Below are 23,902 nucleotides of genomic sequence, written 5' to 3'. Positions count from 1 at the left end.
TTACTGGCCGTTTTTGACAGTGTTACCGGCCATATGGCTCTATTTGTAGTATCTCTCAATTTTAATAAGGCTGTTGACACATTCCAACGTGAGCTTCTCATAAGCAAACTGGTGCAGTGCAGTCTAGATGAAACTACTGTGGTTGAGCCTATAATTGGTTGAAAGACTATACTCAAAATAGTAATCAATGACCACTGTAGTCAGAGTAGTAATCAAAGTGTGGGAGGGTATATCTAGTGGGTCCCACGCGGGTCAGGCCAAGGCCCAGGTTCTTAATGGCTTGGCTAATGGAGAGAAGAATATGCTGATAAAATTTGCAGATGACTGGAGAGGGGTTGCAAGCACTCTGAAGGACAAGATTAGAATGCAAAACGACCTTGCCAAACTGGAGAATTGATCTGAAATGAATAAGATGAAATTCAATAGAGATAAGTACAAAGTACTACACTTAGAAAGGAAAAATCAAATGCACAGCTACAAAATGGGGAAAAACTGGGCAGGCAGTAATTCTAATGAAAAGGATAATATGGTAGCAGTGGATCACAAATGAACATGAGCCAACCATGTAATGCAGTTGTGGAAAAAAAACAATATTTTGGGTGTATCAGTAGGACTGTTTTGTGTAAGACACAGACGGTATTTGTCTTGCTGTATTCAGTATGAGGCTTCAGCTGAAGTATTGTGTTCAGTTTTGGGTTCCCCACTTCAAGAAAGATGTGGACAAACAGTGGCAAATCCAGAGGAGAGTGAAATAAAAGATCTGTAAAACCCGACCAATGGTGAAAGGTGAAAAAAATCTGGGCCTCTTTTAGTCTTGAGAAAAGACGACTCGGGGGGGACCAGATAAGTCTCCAAATATATTTAATGGCTGTTAAAGAGAACGTCAATCAATTGTTCTCCATGGCCACTGAGGGTAGCACAAGAAATAATGGGCTTAATCTGCAACAAGGAAGAATTAGGTTAGATATTAGAAAAAACATTTCTAATTGTACAGATAGTTATGTACTAGTTTCGAAGAGAGGTTGTATAATCCCGGTCATGTGACATTTTAAGGTTAGGTTGTACACACACCTAATCAGAGATGGTTGTTAGAAAAAAAACTGCCCCACCCCAATAAAAAGTTTGGCCAAGCCGCTCTTGCTATAGTGGGCTGTAGTACTCCTTGGGAGAAATCGGCCGCACCCTTCCTGCATACCATTGCCTTTAGAAAAAGGGAAGGTGTGAAAAGGGGAAAATAGCCTCAGACTCTACCACCCGTCACCTTGGCGTGAGAACTGCGGAGCTTACCTGGTTGCATGAAACCTGCAGTTTCGGCCCAACCCCTGGGACACAGACCCCCCACTTGGTGACCATTGGGCCAGATATGATAATATGCAAGCACAGGAAAGCGATGTGCAGATTTGGGGATAAGTACCCATCGCTCAGTTCGCTCTAGGAGGTCTTTGCAACACACGTACCACTGTGCGTGTGCCTTCCCGTATACTTCAAAGTGCTGCCGGCCTGATCAACCGACCAGCCACCTCCCCCGACTCTCGGGCGTAATCAAGGCCTTCGCAACCGAACCGATATCTTTGAAATGTTCCGTGTGCTGTGTAAGTTGGTATGTATGATTTGTTTTTTTTTTAATTGTATAAGCTTAGAGTTGTAGTTGTTTTGAGTAGTACATAGAGTTTGTAGTTATCATTTATTTAATTAGTGTAGCTGGATATTTTTAGACTAGAGACTATTCCCCTTGCCATTCCCATCCTTATAGCTCTGACACATTTAACTAGAAATCATAAAATAAATATAATAAATACTGTAAATTCATTATTAACACGGTCTATTAAAAATCTTAGAATAAATACTATAAATTCATCATTATCATAAATAAATTTTTTTTTTGCTAAAACAGTCCACCTGGTTCTGTCCTTCCCCCCTTGGGTATGCACCATCGGACTGGTGATTCTCGCGACAATGGTCTGGGTTTACTTGGTCCTGCCTCTGTGCAGGGGGCCGGAATAGATGATCTCTTAAGGTCCCTTCTAGTTCCACTTCAGCGCTACATGTCTATGATTAGTTGACAGGATACAATTCAAATCCACAATCAGGAACAGTTTCTAAGCTAACAAGAACTAGTTCAAACTGGTTCAACAAAAACTCCACCCACCAGAAACCTTTATCAAGATCATTAGGATTCAAACCATCACATCCTCAGAACCAGTTGTTATTGTCTGATTCCTGATCCAGAAGGCAGGACACACTTCTGAAGGTATCTGGCTATATGATTAACTCTTTCATGTGTACCCCATAGGCACATCATTATCTATGGATGTTGACCTGTGGTGACCTCTGAGCAGGAGAAAAAATGGTTGTACAATGAGGCTTCAAATGCATTGGTGCCAGCTCTCACAATTTTATCAATACTTGTTTTTCTTAAACCCCCAGCTCTTGAAATCATGTGATTACATGAGCATTTCACATTCCCTCTAAAATGAAGAAAGTATGGTTCCAAAGCTCACAGGCGCAGAGGACATCTGGAAAATGCAACCGCTAAAGAAGGTTCAAAAGCCCAAAAATCCTTAATATATGTTATTTTTGAAGTCTTATGATTTTTGGAGTCTGACTCATGATCTTTGAATGTGCTGGGCTTGAAAATTGTAAGGCCGTGGCTACACTACAGAATTTTGCTGATGCAAGTTAACATAATGTGCAAATCACCACCAACCTGGAGAATGGAAGGAGAGGAGGTGCAGTGGTAGCAAAGTGCAAGCCTGGGATTTGGGAGACCTAAATTCAATTTTCTTCTCCACTCTAGAAGCATATCCTGATTTTGGTTTTTCTCTGTCCTCTGAAGCATCAGGGAAGACCATGGCTGGAGATGTGACATTGGGCCAGGTAGGCTAGAGAGCTAAGGTGGCACCAAGCATTCTCTCTTTCAGGTGTGCTTGTCTGGCTGCTGTCTCCTGCTCAGGGTCAGGAAGGAATTTTCCCACAGGTCAGATTGGCAATGACCTTGGAGGTTTTTTGCCTTTCTCTGCAGTATATGGGTGCCTGTCAGTTGTCATGTTTTCTGGGTACATTTCACTTAAATAATTTCCCTGGTGCATCTCAGTCCCTCCTGTTCTCTGCCAGTGGCACATAAAAGTCATGTCTCCTGGCTGTAGGTCTCATTTCCAACGTTGAGATTACTGGGCAGGTAGTGGGTGGTGTTGATGGCCTGTGATACACAGGAGGTCAGGTTAGAATGATTGAATGGACCCTTCTGTTCTTAAGCTCTATGACTTAGGGTACATCTAGACTACAGAGCTTTTCCAGGATACCAGAGGTATCACGGAAAAGCTCTGCCGCACCCAAGAAACGTGTCCACTTTTCTAAAAAAAAGTCAGAAAAGCGGATGCGTTTTGTCAGCATCCCTGTAAACCTCATTTTACGAGGAAGAAGGGATGTTCTGAAAGAGGGTTTTTTCCCCTACATATGGCACCATGTAGACAGGCCCAATGTCAGAAAAGCCTCTTTTGGAAGAAAAGTAGAAAAAGATATGCAAATTGTGAACCACAATTTGGGTAATATTTTCAAACTTTTCTTTGTAGTGTAGACATAGCTTACTCTCTGTGCCTCAATTCCTCATCTGTAAGATGGAGTAATAGCAGTTGCCTACCTCACAAGAGGTGTTGAGAGGATAAATACATAACACAGGGTGGTGTGCTCAGATACTATTGAGAAGCAGACTACATAAATACTTCTGTTAGAAAGAAGGATGCAATAAGGGGGATGGGTTGGAATGAGAGATTGTGGCTCCCTGAACCTGAAGAGATAAAAGACTGCACTAGTCTTCATTAACCCAGGACCTGCTGGGTGGGGAGGTGAGTTTCCCATAGGCTAGATTCGGTGTAATGAATGGTTGGCTGGAAGTGTATGTACATACAAATGACAGAACAATTTGCTGTAAAGAGCAGAATTTCTGGTTTGGGGAGTTCAGAAAACTCCAATTCTCAGGCTAACAGAATAAAAGTTTATCTTCAAAAATGTTTGTGTGTGTTTTTCAACAGACCAGAGCACCAGGGAACTGCTTGGGTATACCAGAACTGAAAACAAAGACTTAGACACTTTACACAGAGGTTTGTGAAAGTTTCCTATAATTTCTGGAACACTGATGTGGCTCCACCACTAATCAGGGTGAGGGGAGCATCAGTGTCCAATATTTACTGGCATTTAAAACCATCATGTTCATAACAACTTCATAACCACTGGATCAACTTAGACAACACACAGGTAAAACAAACATGGGGATGTTTTCATGAAAACCATGTTGTGGATGCAGTCAGAAATGGGCATTTCTGAGTGACATTCAGTGACAGAGGCTCATAGGGACTCCAGACACACCTAGGTTGGCATATGGCCATAGAAACCCAGTCATATTTAACTTTATTAATGCTAAATTTAAATTATGTAATAGATTAAGAAATGAAGTTTCTGTACATCTGGGTATTATGCCTAAATTATCCAAAAGTACAAAGGTTGATATAAAGCCATATAATGCATATACTGCATAACATATAGTACCTCAAACTGAGGTTAATAAACTCTGTGATACAGATAAGTAGTAGCATGCAATTATTCAGCTACTCCATTGATAAAAGGTTATATACTAAGAGTAGCTTGTGGAAAACAAATATAGCATTGAATGAAGATTGTCCCTCAAGTAACTGAGAATTTAAAACAAACAGGTTGTATTTTTTTTCAGTCACAACCTATTATGGAAGTATTTGAGTTAATTTCCCAACTTTCCTTGTCATTGGTACTCCAGCTCATCTCTCCTGGCATTGCCAGTGTTCTGTGATGTGTTCTAGATAGGTGTTCCTCAACTACCTGATAGTGTCTGACACTACGAGTAGCCACATCTGTTAAGCATGATTCTGCATTCCCAGAGTCAACCAAATCCTTCCTTGGTAAAAGATACTCTGATACTTGATATGGGCCAAAGTGATAATGAACTGCAGAATTCTGTAGCTTCTTTTTAATAGAAAAACCCACCCTATATTATATACTAGCACATTTACCTGGCTTGCTCGGGTCTTTAAAGAGGGACTTAGGACTGGGAAGTGTGGTGGGTGCAGAAGTCAGGATTGGTGGGGGGTGAGAAGCTCTGGGCAGAAGACTCATATGTGTAGAGGGAGGATGGTGGGCCAAAGCCGCCTCCCCTCAAGATTCACACCAGAGCTACTTGTTCTTCCCCTTCTTGTCTCTGTCAGGGAGCAAAATGCACAGCTCCCCTGCCCCCTGTGCTCCCCTGCCACAGTGAGGAATGCAACAAACTGTGCACTTTCCCCTTGATCCCTGACGAAGGGGAACAACCAGCAATGTCCCTGTATGAATTTTGGGGAGGAAAGCTTCAGCCCCCTGATCTCCCTCAAGGGCAACTGGGGGCAGGGAGGCTGGGGACTGAGGCAGTCCTGGATGAGGTATGTGTGCCCCTAGATGGCCCCTTTCACCTGCCTGATGATTCTGTCTCTTTTCTGTATGGTTTTATGAGAAGCAATCCCATTTCAGGCACACCCCATTTTCCTGGCACAACCAAACACATACCTTGCTTTAAGTTATAAGAGGAAACTGTATACCAAATTTGGTGGTCCTAGCTCTTACCAATTAGAAGTTATTGAACAATTAGACAGACAAATGTATCCACCATATATGTAATGACACACAGATCTATTCCTGATGACCAGGGGGGCAATATTTCTAAGCATTTTCTCATCACTACGGGGAATGAAGGCTTGTTGTCTGCATAGGGGAATTGATCAGAAAAGTTCTGTGTGTTGACACTTATTCTGGAATAACTTCCACATGCAAGCAATCCCTAAAATAAATCACCAAGAAATAAGGGGTTTAAGGTGCAAATTAGCAAAAAACACTCCTTCAACATCATTAAACTCCAGCTCTGAAGTCACTGACAGCCATATATTAAACCATACCCTGTTCAGTAACCTCACTGATATTTAAACACCACAGTACTGAATTAAAGAGATGGACAAGAAGAGCAAAGTAATGGGTGGAAGATGCCAGATGAGTACCACACCCTGAAGAGGGCTTGTCCAAATAACTGAGTCCCCTAACTGATATCCAAACTCACAAGTGTGCAGTCAATATCTTACCACAGCTGAGAAAAAACAGGAGCCTGATGAGTCATGGTTTGACCTATTGGTTAGTGAAAGTACATCAGCATCAAAGTACATCAGCATCCTCTAGTGGTTGGAATCAGATTTACATAAATGTGTCATAGACCCTACACTGCTCACCACCAAGACAGATTCCTCTTTAGCTCCAGTGATGGATGCCTGTGCTTTTGGAATCCATCATCAGGAATCTCCAAGTAGTGGACATTGTTTTGCTTTCCTCTGTACTTTTCTCCAAGGAAACTAACATTACAGATCCCTGTAAGTTAGCTTCCATCCCACACTGGACATGTCTACACTACAATTTGAGGCCAGGGTTCAAACTCAGGCTCACACTGAACCCCTGTTCCATTTATACAGAAATCTTGCTAACCCGGGGCTTGAACACAGAGGCCCAGAACTCCATGAGGATGGAATGGCCTGAGTGAAGCTGGGATCTAGGTTCAAGCCCTATTGTTTTTGCCATGTAGGCAGAGCCCCACTGGCCTCAGGCTCTGGGAGTCTGCCCAAAGTATTCTACAACCGACTGGCTGACTTTCATTGTCCTCTGAACAGTCGTGTGTGGTGAACATTCCATTTGTCTCACATTGAACCATGGAAAAGGCTAGAGCAGCCACATTTTGGGAAGGCACCTGCCAGCCTGGGATATGGGTGGTACATTGTAGGTGCTAGTGCCACAGTTTGGGACTCAGGTTTCAAAAGTTCCTAACCTGAGGTTACAAATGTGTGTAAATGCTTAAACATAAGGTTAGCAACCCCAGGGACTCTGGCCTCAAGTTCTACTCATCTCGCTGAGATAAGAGAATTTCCAAATCACTATTCCAAGCAAAATGACCCTTTTCATCATTTCCCCCAGTGCTGAGAGAAAAGGAGTTTTCTTTTGTGTTCGTGACTATTAAAAAGGACAAGCCTGAGCTTGTGCCCTTTTTTGCTCCTCTGTGTTGGCTGAAGAAGGCCTGAAAACCTACACCTTACAATTCTTTTCCCCTTGTAAATTCAGGTCTTCTCTGTCAGATTTTCTGGGGGAACTAACAGAGTTATGCCATCACACACACACACACACAGTTGCTTGAAACTCTGCTTTTGTTGACATCTCTTTTACTATTGCACTGTGACAGATTTAAGACCTATTTCCATTCAACCAAGAGCTAAAAATGTTCTCAGCTCAAATATGAATCATCCCAGGAATGCTTCCTCAGAAACAGGCAAAAATGAGCCTCTGAATTCTTAAAATTTCTAAAGGTAAACACACAGAGTTTAAACAAACATGATTTTCAGACCTTTTACAAAGGGCCAAAAAGAACATGGCATTCCCCTTGCCCTTGAAGTCTAGCGAAACTGGCATCCACCTTGAAACCAAGAGATGTTTGAAGAGTTAGACATCTAAGTAGCAGGTCAGCTTAGTTGTTTCCCCTATTGCAGTGATGTTGTAGCCATGTTGATCTCAAGATACTAGAAACACAAGCTGGGGCTATGTCTACCCTACAGGGTTTTTCCGGGATACCGGAGGCATCTCGGAAAAACCCCACCATGTCCAGGGAACGCATCTGCTCTTCTGCTCTTTTTTTTTGCAGCAGAGCAGAAGTGCTCTTTCGGAAGCCCCGTTTTCCTCATTCCATGAGAAAGAAGGGCTGTTCCAAAAGAGGAGGTTTTTCTGAAATTTGGCCCAGTGCAAAAGTCTCTTCCAAAAAAACTATTGGAAAAAAGTACACAAATTGCACAGCACAATTTGCGTACCTTTTTCGAATAAATCATTGTAGCCTAGACATAGCCTGGGTGAGGTAATACCTTTTAACAAAAGCTTGTCTCTCAGCAACAGAAATTGGTCCAATAAAGGGCATTACCTCACCCACCTTGTCTCTTCTCAAGGTGAAACCCTCCCATTGTCATAGGACGGTTTGCTGGTTTGTTTGTTTATTTGCATAGCCATTATGCAATAGGGAATTCAGACAGACTTAAGCACAGAGACTTACACAGAGAACAGGTGTCCCTCCTCAAGCAAACTGATTTAACTCCCCTTCTCCTCTCCCCACTGCAGTGGGACTTTTCGCCCACTTCCAGCAGAGTAACCCACCAGGACAGGGTTAGACTGTTTTGGTGAAGCACCATGAGCAAGGAGTTTCAATTCCTCTCATTCCAAGAAGGCACAACGCCTCTAGGCCTGGGAGAGGTTGAAGTTCATTAATGGAGCAGGGTGGGGAAATCCAGGACGGACGGAACCAGCAGACAAATTTGCCTCACCACAGCATAGTCACACCATATTTATGAAACCCTGTTACATAAAATACAAGATGGTTTCTTTAAGATTAACTGGTGCCTGACCCTGCCTAGAGAAATGGTGACAATCTTAACCCACAGTGCATACAGGCCTTCATTAGCCAGCAAGGTCTGGAGGCCAACTCACAAGCAGTTCCAGATTCTACCACCCCTTCCAGAACCAAACAGAAAACTAATAAGCTGCGACTCAGCAAAGAAGATTCCTTAAGACACGGTTCCGTTTCCACAGCAGTACTAACACAGCTCACCGTCAGAATAGGTGCAAATCTGTCTAAAAAGTAACATGAAAGAGAAGGTAGGTGAATTCTCTTTTATTTGGGCCACCTTCTGTTGGTGAGAGAAAGCTTTCAAAGGATCATCAAAATTGAAATATTTTATAAGAATGTGTCAAAATGGAAGTAGAAATTTTGGATAGGAAAAAGGTGAAATAAATTGTTTCAATTTCCTCATTTCAATAAGGTCAAAATAAAACATTGCTGATTGTTTTGAAGTTTAGAATATATTTAATATTAATTTGAAAACATTAAATGTTATGCTTCAACATTATCAACATATTTCAGTAGTTTTGAATCAAGTTTTCAGAATTTTCATTTCCCAGAAAGTTTAGAAAGGTTTACTTTTTGTTCTACTGTAGAATGAAAAACAAAATGTTGGGATTTCCCCACAAAACAGAAAATCCAATTTCTAAGCAAGCCTACAGTCAGCTGCTCAGAACAGTACAGCTATGTGAGAATGGCAGAAAGATGTGATTTCATCGTTCAGAGAGAATATCTAGCTCTCATGAGAACTCAAGTCATGTTTACTCTAGAGGTGCTACATTTGCAGCTATGATGCTGCAAGTAGTGTAGTGTAGGCACTGTCAAGAATTGGGGCCTGCAGTGGCATCAGTCTCCAGGCAACCTAGTAAGTGCAGCTGGCCTGTAGTAGACTGTCTACCTGGCTACATTGCCTGCTTTTGGAAGACTCAGCAAATGGGCTCTCACGCCCAGCAGCAGTGGCAGTTCAAGTGGCTTCTCAAAGCATTTGCCCAATGCCCATGGATGTGATAAATCCTGCCCTTGATTGGTCCCAACTATGCCCCCGCTGCCTCTCACTCTCCAGGTAACTCAGTTTTGATTCTTGGCTCTGATCCGGTCTCTGACCAGTAGGGATGACTGCCCACATTCCAGTCACTGACACTTTCTTTATATTGATGGAGGGGTTTTCCATGGATGTAGATAATCCATCTCTGCAAGCAACAGTAATGAAGTGGACACCAGAGGTTAGGTTTTTCTTAACTAGGGTGCTCAGGCATGAGTTTTCTCCACACCCTGAGCAATGCAGTTAGATCAATCTATGCTTAAAAAGTTTAAGCCAGGGCTCAGCAATTCCTGCAAATACAGAAGTTACTAAGCCTATCCCTAAAAAGGTCTATCCTGTCATCTGAAGAAGTGGATTGTGCCTACAAAAACTCAGGATACCATCTACATGTTTGGTTAGTCTTTAAGGCGCTACTAGACAGAGTATTTGGTTTTTTTTACATTTTTCCTGTTACAGACTAACTCGGTTACCCCTCTGAACGTAACAAGACGGTAACTTCATGAGCTCCACTGGGGACACTGCATGGACAAACTGGGAACTGCAATATTCTGAAGCTTCTCCAGGCCTGGGCCAACAACAGTGCCTGCCCATTTCTGAATGCTCAAGAGGACTGGGTTTCACATGCTGGAAACCCACAGCTCCGGCTGAAATCAAAGGGAAGTAGAGGTGCGGAGATCTGCTAGCTCATCAATCTTGCATGCTCTATAAAATTCAGTGTGCCACAATTATTTGGTGGCCCTTTCCCCATGTCCCCTCTCTTCCTAGCTGCGGGGAGGAAATAGAAAGGATGTCTGCTGTGCTGCTTATGTGCTCTCAAACGTAAGGAGAAAGTATTTTTATGTGCAATGTGGGGTCCCAGACATGGGGATTTGTTCTAATCGGAAGAAGACTGTTCAGACATGGCAAAGCCGGGGACAACATTAGCATTTGGGGAAAGGCCTTCAAAACACTTTTGGCATCTGCCCCTCTGCCCACAAAACCAATTCCTAACTTTCCATGGGAATTGCAATCTCCTACCTCCACAGTCAGGGCTGGCCTGAGCATTTAGAGAAGGGTTAGTGAAACTATTTGGGGGGCTCCTCCCAAAACTTGGATGCCCCATTTAATATAGGCAGTGTCATCGTAGCCGTGTCGGTCCCAAGATATTTAAGAGACAAGATGGGTGAGGTCACATCTTCCATTGAACCAGTTTCCTGAAGAAGAGCTCTATGTGGCTCAAAAATGTGTCTCTCACCAACAGAAGATGGCCCATATAAGTATTTAACATGAGGGTGTAAGAAAGTTCAGCTTTCAGGTAGCTATAGGGTTCCCATTTACCAGTTTTTAAATGCATGTATCCTCAGTAGCTTGCCAGAGACACACAAGAAGTCTACAGTAAAGCAGGGCCTTGAAGCCAGGCCTCCCAAGTCCTAGGCTAGTGCCTTAACCACCAGCTCATCCCTCCTCATCTCCTACTGCTGGAAAGGGGCAGTCCTGCCACTTGTGCTGGTGTCTGTGCAGTTGGCAAAATAAGCCTCACAAGAAAAAGTTGTTCAATGAGCCACGGGGTCTGTTGGGACATGTAACATGAATACAGGTCTGGGATGGTGGTAAGGATTTCCGCCACAACAGGCATTACCCTTGGACATGCTCTTTTTGCAGCCTTTAAAAAAAAAAAAAAAAATAGAGAAGCATGCAGCTGCTCTACTGCGTTGTGGCTTTTGCTTATCCTTATTGGTGCTGTATAAAACATCTTCAGGGTTAAATTTCTTGTAATCTCTATAACCTGCTGATTTAGAAAGTGTTGATTAAATTAGAAATTCTGTAAATAGTAATTAGGGGTGGGTATAATTGTATTTATTATTTGCTTATTAATATTAGCTAACATTACTAAATAAAGCTGTAAAAAAAGTAGTGATAAACGTGTGAATAAACATATTACAATAGATAAAAGGATTTAACTAATGCTAGTTTATTGCCACTCCAGCTCCCATCCCACCTCCCTACCTTCATGGCATCCCGTATGCTGTCTTACTCCATCTCCAGAGCTTGTGTTCAACACATTGTGTTGAATGTCAGAGGTAAACGTGTGTAGGCAATAAAGCAGTTCTTTTTATCCCAGCCACTCCTGGGTCACAAGTTTCTTCTCTAACAGGGTCTATATGTTTCTAGGCACTCTGTGCACTGTACTGAATTACAACATCTGTAAAGTACTGCAGAAGTAACTAGTAACCACACGGTGGCAGGTGTGTAAGCTCAAAACTTGTCACTCACCCCAACAGAAGTTGGTATCGTACTAGGCCATCTCACTCTCCACGTCATCTTTGTTCAGTTTCAACCTGTTCTTCCTTCTGTTCCACCCTTGACCGCCCCCCTTTCCCACCACAGAGCGCACTACACAAATGTATTTTCAATGGGGCAAGTATGAGCACCAGTACCTATCTTACTCACGGGTCAAAGCGCTGGCTTTCCTAGCAGGGTTTGCTCGCTTGTCATGTGCCATGGCTTGGTTATGTCTACAGACTAGGGGAGGGTGTAATCCCAGCTCTCTGATGGCCCATTGCCTAGGTCAGCATTCACTAATGACACATTTCTGCTTCCACCATCCAAAACAGGCACCTAAGGCTCACTGGGGTTGCTAGTAATTACAAGGATCCCCAGCATACCTGGATGGCTTTAGATTGCCATGCTTTTTTGTGCTGCTGCTTCTCTTATTAAAACAGGAATCTCAGGGGTGAGAAATAAAAGAGATCAGTCTCTCCTCAAGAAAAGGAATTGAAGGCATGTAAGAGTGCACTTTGCTGGGCTGGATTCCAGCTTCTTCCTGGCACATCTCTGGCTTCCAAATGACAAAGGAACTAGCAGACAGGAGCCTGACTGCAGAGATACTGAACCTTAGAGCCTTAAGAGATTAGTGTGTGACAAGGTGGGGGAGCGTCATCTTGGTTTTCACACACATCCATCCCAGATAAGCAACATTTCCATTACAGTGGCTGACTGATCAGCAGCCTCAAGGTACAGGTAGAACTAACTACATGTGGGGAAAAAAGCATGTTTGTGTTTGGTTTCAAAGACCCAAAACCAGTCTGACCAGCTGGAAGCTCAGTTTCAGGTTACACCCTTCCCTTGCTCCCCCTGTGTGTTAATGGGAAGCAATCTCATTCCCAGAATGCCTGGGACCTAGTCATTGTCTATGTAATGAAGCATTTCTACTGCATTCAGCATTAGAGTATTTTGCACTTACCACCCCCCTAATCGTGTGGAATCATTCCTCCCCCCCATGCAGATACCACAGAGCCACTTCAGTCTCAAGCCACTACCACCAGAGCAGGCAGGCTGGTGCTGAGGTGGCAGAGGGGAGAGACTCCTCATGGACAGAGAGGACAACATTCCTCAGACACTTCTCTCAAGCCAGATAGAGATGAACAACATTTTATTAAAACCTGCATTTACAGAGGGAGCAAAATCAAGAGTGAAGGATTCTTACACAAGCATGGGGCGGGGGGCGGGGGGGAGTGGGGAGTAGAAAGGGACAGGCGGCTGGGCAGGGAAGAGATGTTGCAAGGCAGACTAGAAAACAGAGTCTGGCATTGGCAGACACTTAGAAAGGTGTCTGCATGCCCTATGCCCAACCCTTCAGGGGGCAACTGTGGATATCAACTCTCCAATCAGAGCACCAGCAACTTGGGGAGAGTCATCTCCAACCCCATTCATTAAGAGGCAGCCCTGCTGGACTCACTCCCCAGGGGTATGTTACTCCATTTGAGAAGAGATTATGATCACAACCGTCCCCGGGACATCAACTAGCACCAGCCCTCCACAGCCACAAATCGCTGGGGTTAGGGTCCCACACACTTGTGTGCAAACATAAAAAAAATTCTGTACATACATTTAAACATTTTTACAATTCATAAAAAGAAAATGATCCAGGTTATCACTTCATAGTGACTATTTTCAAAGCAGCAGACATGGGGAGCGCAGGCTCCAATCCCAGTATTAACCAACAACGCTTCAGAAGCATTTCACAGAAGACGGATCCTCACCCAACTAGAAACACAGAGCTGGGTTCTGTTCTAAAAGCAGCATGGACTGTTAGGTGCAGTGGTGCATGGCTGAGGTGACAGGGCCCATCACTCACAGGGAGAAGCAGAGTAAAGGGCTTAGTCTCAGCCTGGGGTTGGGACTGCATAATCAGCAACTCAACAAGAATGTGAGCAAGTACAGGGATTAGTATCCGGGTAAATTCTCCGAGCCTCCCGGAGCTGGCGCTCGACTTCACTGCTAGCAGCTGGACTCACTTTGTTCCAGTCAAAATAGGGATGGGAGAAAAAAAATAGCATAAGAAAGAAAGCAAGGTAGTTTTGCTTTCCTCTGCACAGCCCAAATTGGGGAGCTCTCGGGTACATCAATCAGTAGTGGGGCACTCTGGCATTGCGTGGGGTGGTCAGCCTCAAAATATTAAATAAAAGAACATTCACAACAAAAGTTACAAGCCAGCAACACTGGGCTGCTCCAGATAGCCCAGCTCTGCCACTGAGGAAGGCTATCACCTGGGCAAATCCAGAGGCACCTGAGCAGTTTCACCAGAGCTGAGGCTGGTACCCTCTGTAGTTTGAGACAATAGGCCAACATACTCGCCCATCCTCCTTCCCTCAATTTCACCACTGTCCATCTTTGGGGCCTGGGTGGGAAACTGCTCGTTTCACCCTGTATCCTCTTCCTCCAAAAACCTAATCTGGTACCTTGGGCTGCACGGACTGGTACCTTGGGCTGCACGGACTGGCCCCTTCCCTATGGTGGAATTTGCCATGAACAGCCAACAGGTGGCAGTAGCTCAGCACAGCTGAGGCAAGGCTAAACATGCCAGGGTGGAGGTTCCATTAACTCCCAGGCCTCACTAGAAAACTAGGGACTCCTCATTCACTTTGAGTAAGAATATACCTGTTTGCAAAGAGTGTTCAGAGACCAAACTGTCCTCCTGAGAAACAGACATGGGGCAACCCTTGAGGAGGGGAAAACAAAGAAGGGCGGAGGTAAAACTTACTGCAGATCGTTTGGGAAAATGTTAGCTGCACATTTCTGTAAGATCTATTCAAAACTCAAACAGCAATGGAAACAGATGTTCCACCCTCTCCTGTCATAGGAAGAGCAATCATTTGAAAGTGACAGTTCACAGAACTGACTGGGCTAGTCATGTGAAGCATACAAGCCCAAAATCTGTCAGTGAGACCCCCGAGTTTGGCATTGAGACAGGACCAGCTAAGGCAAGTGGTTTGAGGGTGGGGTGGATGTGAGGAGGTTGGTGAATAGACCCAAAGCAGGCAGATGTAAATGTCACAGGAAAATTAAAATAGCTCGCCCTGAGTGTGCTGGTGGAAAAATTAATGCCACACAAAGGTCAAAACAACCCCTTCAGCAGATACAGCAAATCCTTTCAGTTAAAATGGAAGGCCACTCTCACAGAGTGGAAGGCACAGAAACATTCAGAGCTGTGTCTAGATTGCTTGAGACGGGGAAGAGGAAAAAAGTCAAAGGGTGAACTAAAATCCTTCCCCATACCTTCAGCTTCAGGAGCAGACAAGCACATGGGGCTTGGCTTGTGCCAACTGCCACGCTACAAACATCTTCTAACAGAAAAAGAGGTGAAGAGTTCTTCAGGCTTAGGCCTTTGTTTCTAACACAAACAGTATATGGAATTGTGCCCGATGAGTGGGAAGTACTTGGGGGTCAGATGGGTTTGGTTGTACTGTTGTAAACCAGGTGCTCCGTGTCCTCTGTAGTAGAGAGGGTTGAGTTGGTAGCAGTGGCAGGCTGGCGTCGCCGGCTGTTCTTCTTTCTGTTCTTCAGGAAGAAGTAGCCAATGATGACCAGAACTATCATTATGCAGATACAAAGGACCACTGCAATAGCCACCTCGAAACCACCTGCAAGGGGGACACACAGTTACAAGCTCTACTGCTTCTGTGGTGGCATTAACAGGCAAAAATGAGCAAGAAGTACAGAGCTCCTTTGCCTGGTGATGGCAAAGCAGATTGTATCAATGTTCAATAAGGACAGTGGGATATTCAGCTCCAGAGCAGGTAGAGGTGAAGAAAAAGCATGATCAATAAGGGGCTGGTCAGACCATACAGAGCTTTTCGCTTCCAGGTCATGGTTCAAGTTCCACTGAGTCAGCTCTCAAACCTATCATCATCTGAAGGCTGTTCAGCTACTTGGAGGTTGGGCATTCATATTAAACAACCAAGCCTCTCCTCAACATCAAGGGGAGTCTCTGCGGGGAGGCTAAGTAATGACTGGGCTTAGAGAAGGAACCCCAAAGGGATAGTTCCTCCAGATAAGATAGATTGGCAGGAGAGTGTGAGGAAACCTGTAGTGCTACTACCCAAGCTATAGCTGTTCTGTGTATCAGTCTCCAGTGATGCTAATGTAACCAGCACCGAAGTCAGTTAAGTGTGGCGAATTTGAGGACAGGGGCAAGTCTGAAAGAAACAATTATTCTGGGGGGCTTTGGAAATGGAGAAGAGTCATTTTAGGAGCAGTTTACTCTGGTAAAAAACAGTCAGCACAGGTGTGGGATGGATGAACAGGCAAATCACATTAAAAACAGGAGAGTTGTTTAAGACACTTATCTTCAGGCTCATTACAATTGTAGGGAGGAGCTTTAGTATCACTGAACACATACAACCCCGCCCTCACATCAACCAACATTATTCAAATACCCAACTGTGTCTCACCTATCAGTTATCAAGGTTACAGCATGACATTCCAGCCTGGCTAAGAGGGTGGGCAGAGAGGCTTTCCTGCTGTTGTTTGAAGCCTACAGATTATAGGGCTCATGTCTCTTCTTCCTGTTTCACCCCTGTGTAACTATGGAGGTCAACTGAGTCACACAGGAGTGAGAGAAGGGAAGCAGTTGCATAGATCTTTTTCCCTTGTCTTATACAGACCACACCACTTCCTACGTTAGATGTGTTGTGCCTCTTTTCCCCCATAATGAAGTGAAATACACGCCATGAAAGTGCGAAGGAAAGGTTGTGACAAATATGACACTTGAGTAGAATTATTACTTACTCAAACCAACTGGATCGTTTACATGTGCTCCCCATCTCTGGCCAATCACGTCCGCCTCTGCACAGGGAAAAAAAACCCAACAACAGTCTCATAAGAGAGCTGGGATCATGGAGGGAAGACACCAGCCTCCCAGGACAGTCTCATGCTGGATTCAAATTGCATACCTGAGTATTCCTTCCAGCACCCCCTCAACCCAGGTAGGGCATAACTGTCCATTCCTTGCTTCTCTCTTTCTCTACAAATACATGGTTCTGGGGAGGGGAGAGAGTCCCTTCTGACAGCCTGTGTAGGGGAAAGTGTACTCTTGGACCAGGAGGTATTGATCCACCCAACACTTCAGAGAAGTGGCAGAGCAGGAATCTCTCTACCAGGAAGCTGCTTCCTTACAGACACAGGCTAGTGAAATCCCTTCTTTGGGCCCCCCACACTCTGACAAGACACAATCTGGACTAGATCATGTAAAACTCTAGATGCATGTTTTAGCACATCTGAACCAACAGTCTCTACAGAGAGGGCCCAGAGTTTTGGGGCATGCGTCTCCGCTACCCAATATTTCATTTAGCCTCCTGCATCACTGTATCAACATGATGAGCCTGAAGAGGGCAAAAGAGATACAGTTGCCAGACCACTTTATTCCAACCTCAAGAGCTATTGGAGTTTTCTCTGGCAGGCCAGCCAAAAGCCAACACCTTGAATGTCAATACCCAAAATGCTCTTCCAGTTCGCAGCAGTAAAGGAGCTCAAGAAAGGAGGGTGTCTGGGTAGTTTTTACTACAGAGTATTATTTTCTGGGTACTCTGTGTGAGCAATCTGACAGAATGAGGTATTTTGTGGAGAGAAGCCAAGATTAGAGAGCAAGGGTCCAACTCATGTTTTGCAGAACTCCGGCCTATTTGGAGCCATAGAATTTAGCTTAGAGGATTTCACAGTGGCAGAGATGCTGGCTCCCTCACCCCATAAGATCCCTGCTTACTTGTGATGCCTTCACAGGATTTCAGACACTCCTCTTCTTCCTCAAAGTTATTTTGGTTGCCTTCACAACCCCCATAGGTGAAGCGGTCACATTTCTCAGTGAACGGGTTGTAGTACCAGCGGGGTATGCTATCTTGACACAGCCCAATGTCTGGTAAATCCACACAGCGACCTGGCAAAGCAAAACAGGTGTTGGGCTCAACCAGCACATTTATACAGTACAACTCCTCCAGCGCCCCATGTGCCACTGCTCAGTCTCCAAGACACTTTGTGGCACCTATTTCTTAGAGCAGGGGTTGGCAACCTTTTCAAACCAAAGAGCCAAACTACATCAAAATTCAGAACAAGTGGTCCACAAAGAGCCGTATAAGAATACCCATTTGCATGATTAAAAATATACAACTTAATATTATTGATAATGATTAATAATAGCATAAATGAAACATTGTATTCACAGACTAATATTTAGTGGGCCTTCTGTTGTTGCATCTTTTCATGCATTTCCTTGAAGTTTATATCGTAACTGGTCAAACCCTGCTTGATTCATGCTGTCCTCTGTTGTTCTTATGGCAGGGGACTGGGGTTGTTGTGGTGCAAGAGGACTGGGGATGTGGCAGTATGAGGAGCTCAGGGCAGGGGGTTCAGGTGTATGATGGGCTCAGGGTTGGTGTGTGGGGAGTCCAAGAGTGTTATGTTACTTTAGGCAGATGGGGGCTGGGCCCCAACTGGGGGCTTGTTGGCCAGGCTTCAGGTTTTAAATAAGGTAAAATATTATGTCCAGCACAAAAGGTTTCAACATTGTCTTTATTTATGGCAGTGGTGGGGAATCTTTTTGGTTTGGGGGCCACTGAATTTGGGTGAAAGAGGCAGTTGTGGCCTGAGACTGGGGTGCAGGAGTCTGGATTGTGACCTAAGGCAGGGGATTACAGTTCAGGGGTTTGGATTGTGGCCTAGAGAAGCAAAGGATTGTGGTCTGGGGCAGAGGATTGGGGTGCAGGGTCTGGGAGGAGGCATGGGCTCAGGAAGGGGGCACAGGGGATGAAGGGAGGGGCTGGGTGCCAGAGCCAGGCTCTGGCAGGGAGACTTACCAGTGAGACTCCAGAGCAGCAGTCCAGAATGTTTCTCAGGATCCTGGCCTGGCCTGGCTCCCACCCCAGGCTGCAGGGCTATGTGCTCTGTGAATAGGAGCCTAAGAGGAGGGGGATTGGTGCTTCGCGCACTTTCTGTTCTTGAAACACGCAGCTTCCATTGGCCACAAACTGGCCAATGGGATTGTGCTGGGCATGGGAGCAGCCGTGAAGCACCACTCCCTGCTCCCTTCCTGGCTCACAGTTTGTGGAGCACAAATGGCTGAGCAGATGCTTTTCTGAGTGGCATGCAGGGGCAAGGCAAGCAGGGGAGTCTGCCTGGGGGCTCCCTGCTGTGACCATGGGCTGGATTGTTTTGCCCAGGCCTGCAGTAGCACCAGCACAGGGCTCCCTGTTGCAGGGGAAGCCAGGGAAGAGGGATTGGACTCAAGCTTCAGAAGAGCCCTGCCTCCCTCGTGAGCCCTATTTGGCTTGTGACCCATAGGTTGCCAACCCCTGTCCTAGAGTGAGCAAAGGCCATCAACATCCGATTCATATAACTGACAACCAATTCCAGCACTGGCAACTCTCATAGCCCAGGGAGTGGGGGAGGGAACATAGCCGATTAGGGCATTTTAGCAGAGGCAGGAAGGAGCGAATGGGGCTCCCATCATAAGAGAGATTCCAGTGCCCCCTCCCCTCAGTAAGGACCTGACTACAAAAGGAACTGACAGCAACAGCTACTCCAGAATAGCTCTAGCATGTTAAATTCACACCCCACCTTATTCTGGAATCACTTCCCTGTGAAGACAGCCCAAAGCATGGAGGCTTAAAGAGGGTAACTCTCCCCTTTCCACAGAGCAGGAGAGCAACCACTGCAATGAGCAAGAGCTAACAAGCCCAAGAGCCGTGGCTGGTAGGTTAGAATGGATATTTGAACACAAGGAAGGGGGGGGGGGGGAGAAAAGAGTCCAAAGTTAATCTTGAGGTTCTCATCCATCTAACATTGCACCAGGACCTGGCTGCCAAGTGTTCAAAGATCACTTTATAAGAAGGACATTGCCAAGCAGAACTGCCACACGTCCATAAGTCTCCACAGTAACTAGATATAAACACCAGAAGGCATAGGGCTGTGGTCTAGGCATCAGGTGTGGTACTAGAATCACACACTCAAATTCTTGCAAAGTTGAGCATGCAATTAAATGTCCCAAGTTTAGACAGAGATGCAGCGAGTGTCTTGCAACTTACTGAATGGGGAGAATAGGGTAGGAGTTTTTTGGAGGAACATGGCACTGCTTATTTTGTTTAAGGCATTTTACTCTGGTTATGCCTCCTCTGTACAGTTAGGGGGTAGGGATGGCTCATTGGTTTGAGCATTCGCCTGCTAAATCCAGGGCTGTGAGTTCAATCCTTGAGGGGGCCATTTAGGGATCTGGGGCAAATCTGTCAGGGATGGTACTTGGTCCTGCTGTGAGGGCAGGGGACTGGACTTGATGACCTCTCAAGGTCCCTTCCAGCTCTATGAGATTGTATATCTCCATATGTTATATTCAGGCAAATGAACAATGTTGAAATAGATTCAGAAAACAATTTTAGATCCAGTGTCAATGGGATTGGTCAGGCAGTGACTGGCTTATGCTAGGCAAGAGTCCTTCTCTGGGACTAGGTAACTCCCCACTATGCATTAGGAAAATACATGGAAGAAAGCTAAAGTAACATTTCAGGATACATACTTTGCTCAGTCGTAACATTGATTTTCCGTAGTCTATTGAATTCCAATGCATCTGCAAAAAGAAAGAAACAGCTCATAGGATAGAAATGTGCACTCTCCGGCTCAAATATGAAAGAAACTCCTCTCAAGGTATGTGAAGAGAAAGGTCTTGGTGGGACACTACCTAGCTGCTCTCTTTTCCCTTCTGCTGTTATCATATATAAGGCATGAAAAGAAGTTATAAAGCAAGGGCCACACATATTTGAAGATAATTTTAAAAAGTCAAGCTGGAAGAGGAGTTATGTATGGAATTGTGACTAATAAAAATAATGGGATCAAGTCAAGGAAGGGAAAGTTCCTTATCAGGAAATATGACCTGACAGCAAGTTGTATTTTGCTATGGAATGGCCTCCCAAGTGAAGGTGGGGAGGGTGAGGGTCATGTTACTTCAGGCTTTTAAAATCAATACTTCTTTCTTGAGCATCTCAAAGTGAGGACCTACAGAATATATGCAAGCTGTAGGACAGGAAAACAGAAGAGATCCCAGGAGTTATCTATCATGACCAAGAAGCAAGGGGGAGGTTAAGAAGTTCAGTGTTGTGCCACATCTGTTAGCAGGACATCTCTGCAATGTTTAAAAGACTAAAGCTACGTCTATACTACACCTCTCTTCTGCAAAAGCTTATGCTTAAGCTTATGCTTAAGCACAGATTAGCATATTGCCATGCTTCATTTGCATCATTAATTAGGGGCCGTTTTTGAGCAAGAGGCTTTTGCGCAAAAAACCCCTCTTGCACAAGAGCCGTTCTTCCTCATTTTTTCAGGAAGAACGGCTCTTGTGCAAGGGGGTTTTTTTGCACAAAAAGGAGCCGTATACACGCTCCTTTTTGGGCAAAAGCCTCTTGCGAAAAAAAGGGTCCCTAATTAATTATGCAAATGAAGCACAGCAATATGCTAATCCGTGCTTCATTTGCATAAGCTTTTGCAGAAGAGATAGTGCAGTATAGATGTAGCGTAGGAGAAGTCAAGGTGACAAAGAATATTTGGAGGTTGTACATGAAACCATGAAACCAGGTTGCTCAGGGATAAGATAAGGAAAAAAAGGACAGGACAGAATATTGTGGGTCCCAGACAAAAGTGTAGACTGTGAAGGAGAGAGTGTGAGGAAGAATTCAGGTGGTAGGAGAGTCAAGAACAGTGTGATCAGCAGTGTTGGAACACAAATACTAGTGACTGGGCAGTGTTGGGAAGATGTTTACCGGTGAGGGATAAGACTGAGTTAGCAGACCAAAGTACTACGCTACAATGAGCATTAAGTAAATGGGATCCACAAGTGTCAAGTGAGATGTATCCAACTTCAGGCACTAAAGTCGGGAAGCTCTGGCCGCAGACATCCAAGTACTTACACATCTCACAATCTGCTTCATCTGATCCATCGGCACAATCTGAAGTTTCATCGCATTCCAGATAACTATCAATGCAGCAGCCATCTTTGCATTTGAAGTGGAATGGCTGGCAGCTCCCATTGCACACTGTATACAAAGAAAGATTATTGGCTTTGGAGGAGGGGAGGTTTACCAGAAATCCCTGACCTCCTGGCACCCAGATACCTTGTGAAGTGCTTGTGCCAACCTGGGAGTTTCCTGGTGCATGGGAAGCCTGACAGTACTTCCTTCAAAGTCCATCAATGCCACTCCCAAGGAAGTCAGTGTGGAATGAAGCAAAATACCATCTTTTCCCAGGAAGTAAATGTGTTCCCCTTTCAAGACTTGGAAGTGCTAGCCATAAAGCCACAGAGATGAGATTTTAGCCTCAATCTCCTCCCCTGCCTACCCCCTCATTCACACTTACTGAACAAACTGCACATTAAACAGAGGTATGAGAAACCTACCTGGCTGGGCCCGCTCTCCAGAAGAACCTGGAGAAAAGAATAAAGTTACATCATTTTGGTGAATCAGAGTCTGTTCTATATTGTCTATGCCTCACCCAGGAAGTAAGGCTACCCTAGCGCAATGGCTCCCTGGAACAAGCATATACAGTTTGATTGTTTACCAGAATCCTATATTGCATGTTACAGGAGGGCCAAGGCCTGTGTGGGGAGGGAAGCTGGGAAAAGTACTGACTGCTCTGAAGTCCCTCCCATCTCACTCCTTCCCAAGATGGTCAAGCTCTTTCCTATCTCCATTCATCTGCCCCTTCCTTAAGCTCAAAGGCCTGGAAGAGGCACCATGAATTCATCACATTGCAGGCTTTGCTGATTGGCTCTTAAAGGCTGTGCTACTGCTATCGGGTGTAAGTAGAAAGCTGAATTTTATGGGAAAGAGGAATTTCTGACTCCTCCATGCCAAGTTATCTTGTTCCATGGCTACATGTAGAGGTGGCAGAAAGAGGATTTTGAAGGCTAGTCAGTGGCCACAGAAGTGTAGTAAACAGACCTTGAACGAACTTTTTCACACCATGGTGAAGAGCACTGGACTATTAGATACAAACCTCAGACTAACCAGCATACCAAGTGCATGCCAATCAATGGAATCAACTCACACTGACCTCGGGGGGTTTTCTGTAGATGGACTCACCTTGAACATTCTTGCAGGCAAGTTTACACGCTTCTTCCCAGACATAGTTGTTCTTGTTGGCCTTGCAACCACCAAAAGTGAATCTCTCACACTGCTGAGACTCTGGATTGTAGAACCAGCGGGGAAATGACCCACGGCACCGACCCACCTTTTTAGGTGCCAAGCAGAATTCTGCAATGTAAGAAAGACACCCCAATGCCAAAAGGCTGCATACGAGGCCAGGGCTTATTTTACTTCAACTCCATAGCTGGAATATGGATGCTTGGACTTGCTGAAATATCAGGAGATGAGCTAGACCAGCAGTGATGACTGCAGGTTATGCTTACTACCAAGGACCTTGCTAATTTGGCATCAATTCTCCCATCTCCATGGCCACAAATGAAGGGCAGGGACTGGCACTGGTGGCTTGTGGGAAGGCAGAGGAAAGAGTTCTCCCAAAGTCTGCACATATCTTGAGCTCAGTCCAAGGAGGTTCCTCCTGAAAGTATTTTCCTGTCGGCATTCTACAGAAATTTGTTTACTGTTGTACGGGATTGGAGGGAGGAGACCTCTGCTTAACACACTGGTGCCAAATGGCCACCAAGAACTCACACTACCTTGTTGACACACAACTCTGAACATCTTGCTTATCAGACACAATGCTTTGTAGCAAGTATCAAATCCATGGCTATTTAGGATTTGATAGGATAGCTATCACTATGCTGCACGCACACTAGGGGAACCTGGCACTTCATAGACACCTTCCCTCCCCCAGGTACTCCTCCTCCAAAAGCACAAGTTCTTACTTGCGCTAAAGGAAAATTGCAGCTAGCAGTCTAAGGCCTGTGATATAAAGCTGAGCAGTTCCGGTCCCATCCAATAAAGGGCAAAGTCACACACACAGTCAGTTCATTATCACATGTTAAGTTTTGCATGGGGATTGGAGAAACAGAGACAGGCATGGTGGATGGGAAGATCTTACACTAATGAAGTTTAGACATGGTGGGTTGAATTTTCATCTGAAAAAACATACAG

General features: G+C 44.9%; 1 protein-coding gene across 1 annotated transcript in view; it reads right to left on the bottom strand.

Annotated features, from left to right (window-relative positions):
- Positions 1-14,867: 14,867 nt before the first annotated feature.
- The window catches only part of SPINT1 (serine peptidase inhibitor, Kunitz type 1), a 33,999-nt gene continuing 24,964 nt past the window's right edge, over positions 14,868-23,902 (bottom strand). The window contains exons 5-11 of the mRNA XM_075927118.1: positions 22,889-23,059; positions 22,204-22,230; positions 21,719-21,844; positions 20,335-20,385; positions 17,536-17,706; positions 16,563-16,619; positions 14,868-15,415 (exon numbers count right to left, since the gene is read on the bottom strand). Of these exons, the coding sequence (XP_075783233.1) occupies positions 15,219-15,415; positions 16,563-16,619; positions 17,536-17,706; positions 20,335-20,385; positions 21,719-21,844; positions 22,204-22,230; positions 22,889-23,059 (800 nt within the window). The 3' untranslated portion in view covers positions 14,868-15,218. The remainder of the gene's footprint in view (positions 15,416-16,562; positions 16,620-17,535; positions 17,707-20,334; positions 20,386-21,718; positions 21,845-22,203; positions 22,231-22,888; positions 23,060-23,902) is intronic.

The sequence above is a fragment of the Pelodiscus sinensis genome, chromosome 4 (genome assembly GCF_049634645.1).
Source record: "Pelodiscus sinensis isolate JC-2024 chromosome 4, ASM4963464v1, whole genome shotgun sequence".
Taxonomy (NCBI): Eukaryota; Metazoa; Chordata; order Testudines; family Trionychidae; genus Pelodiscus; species Pelodiscus sinensis.
Note: the sequence above shows the minus strand (reverse complement) of the source record. Positions and strands in the feature narration are given on the sequence as shown.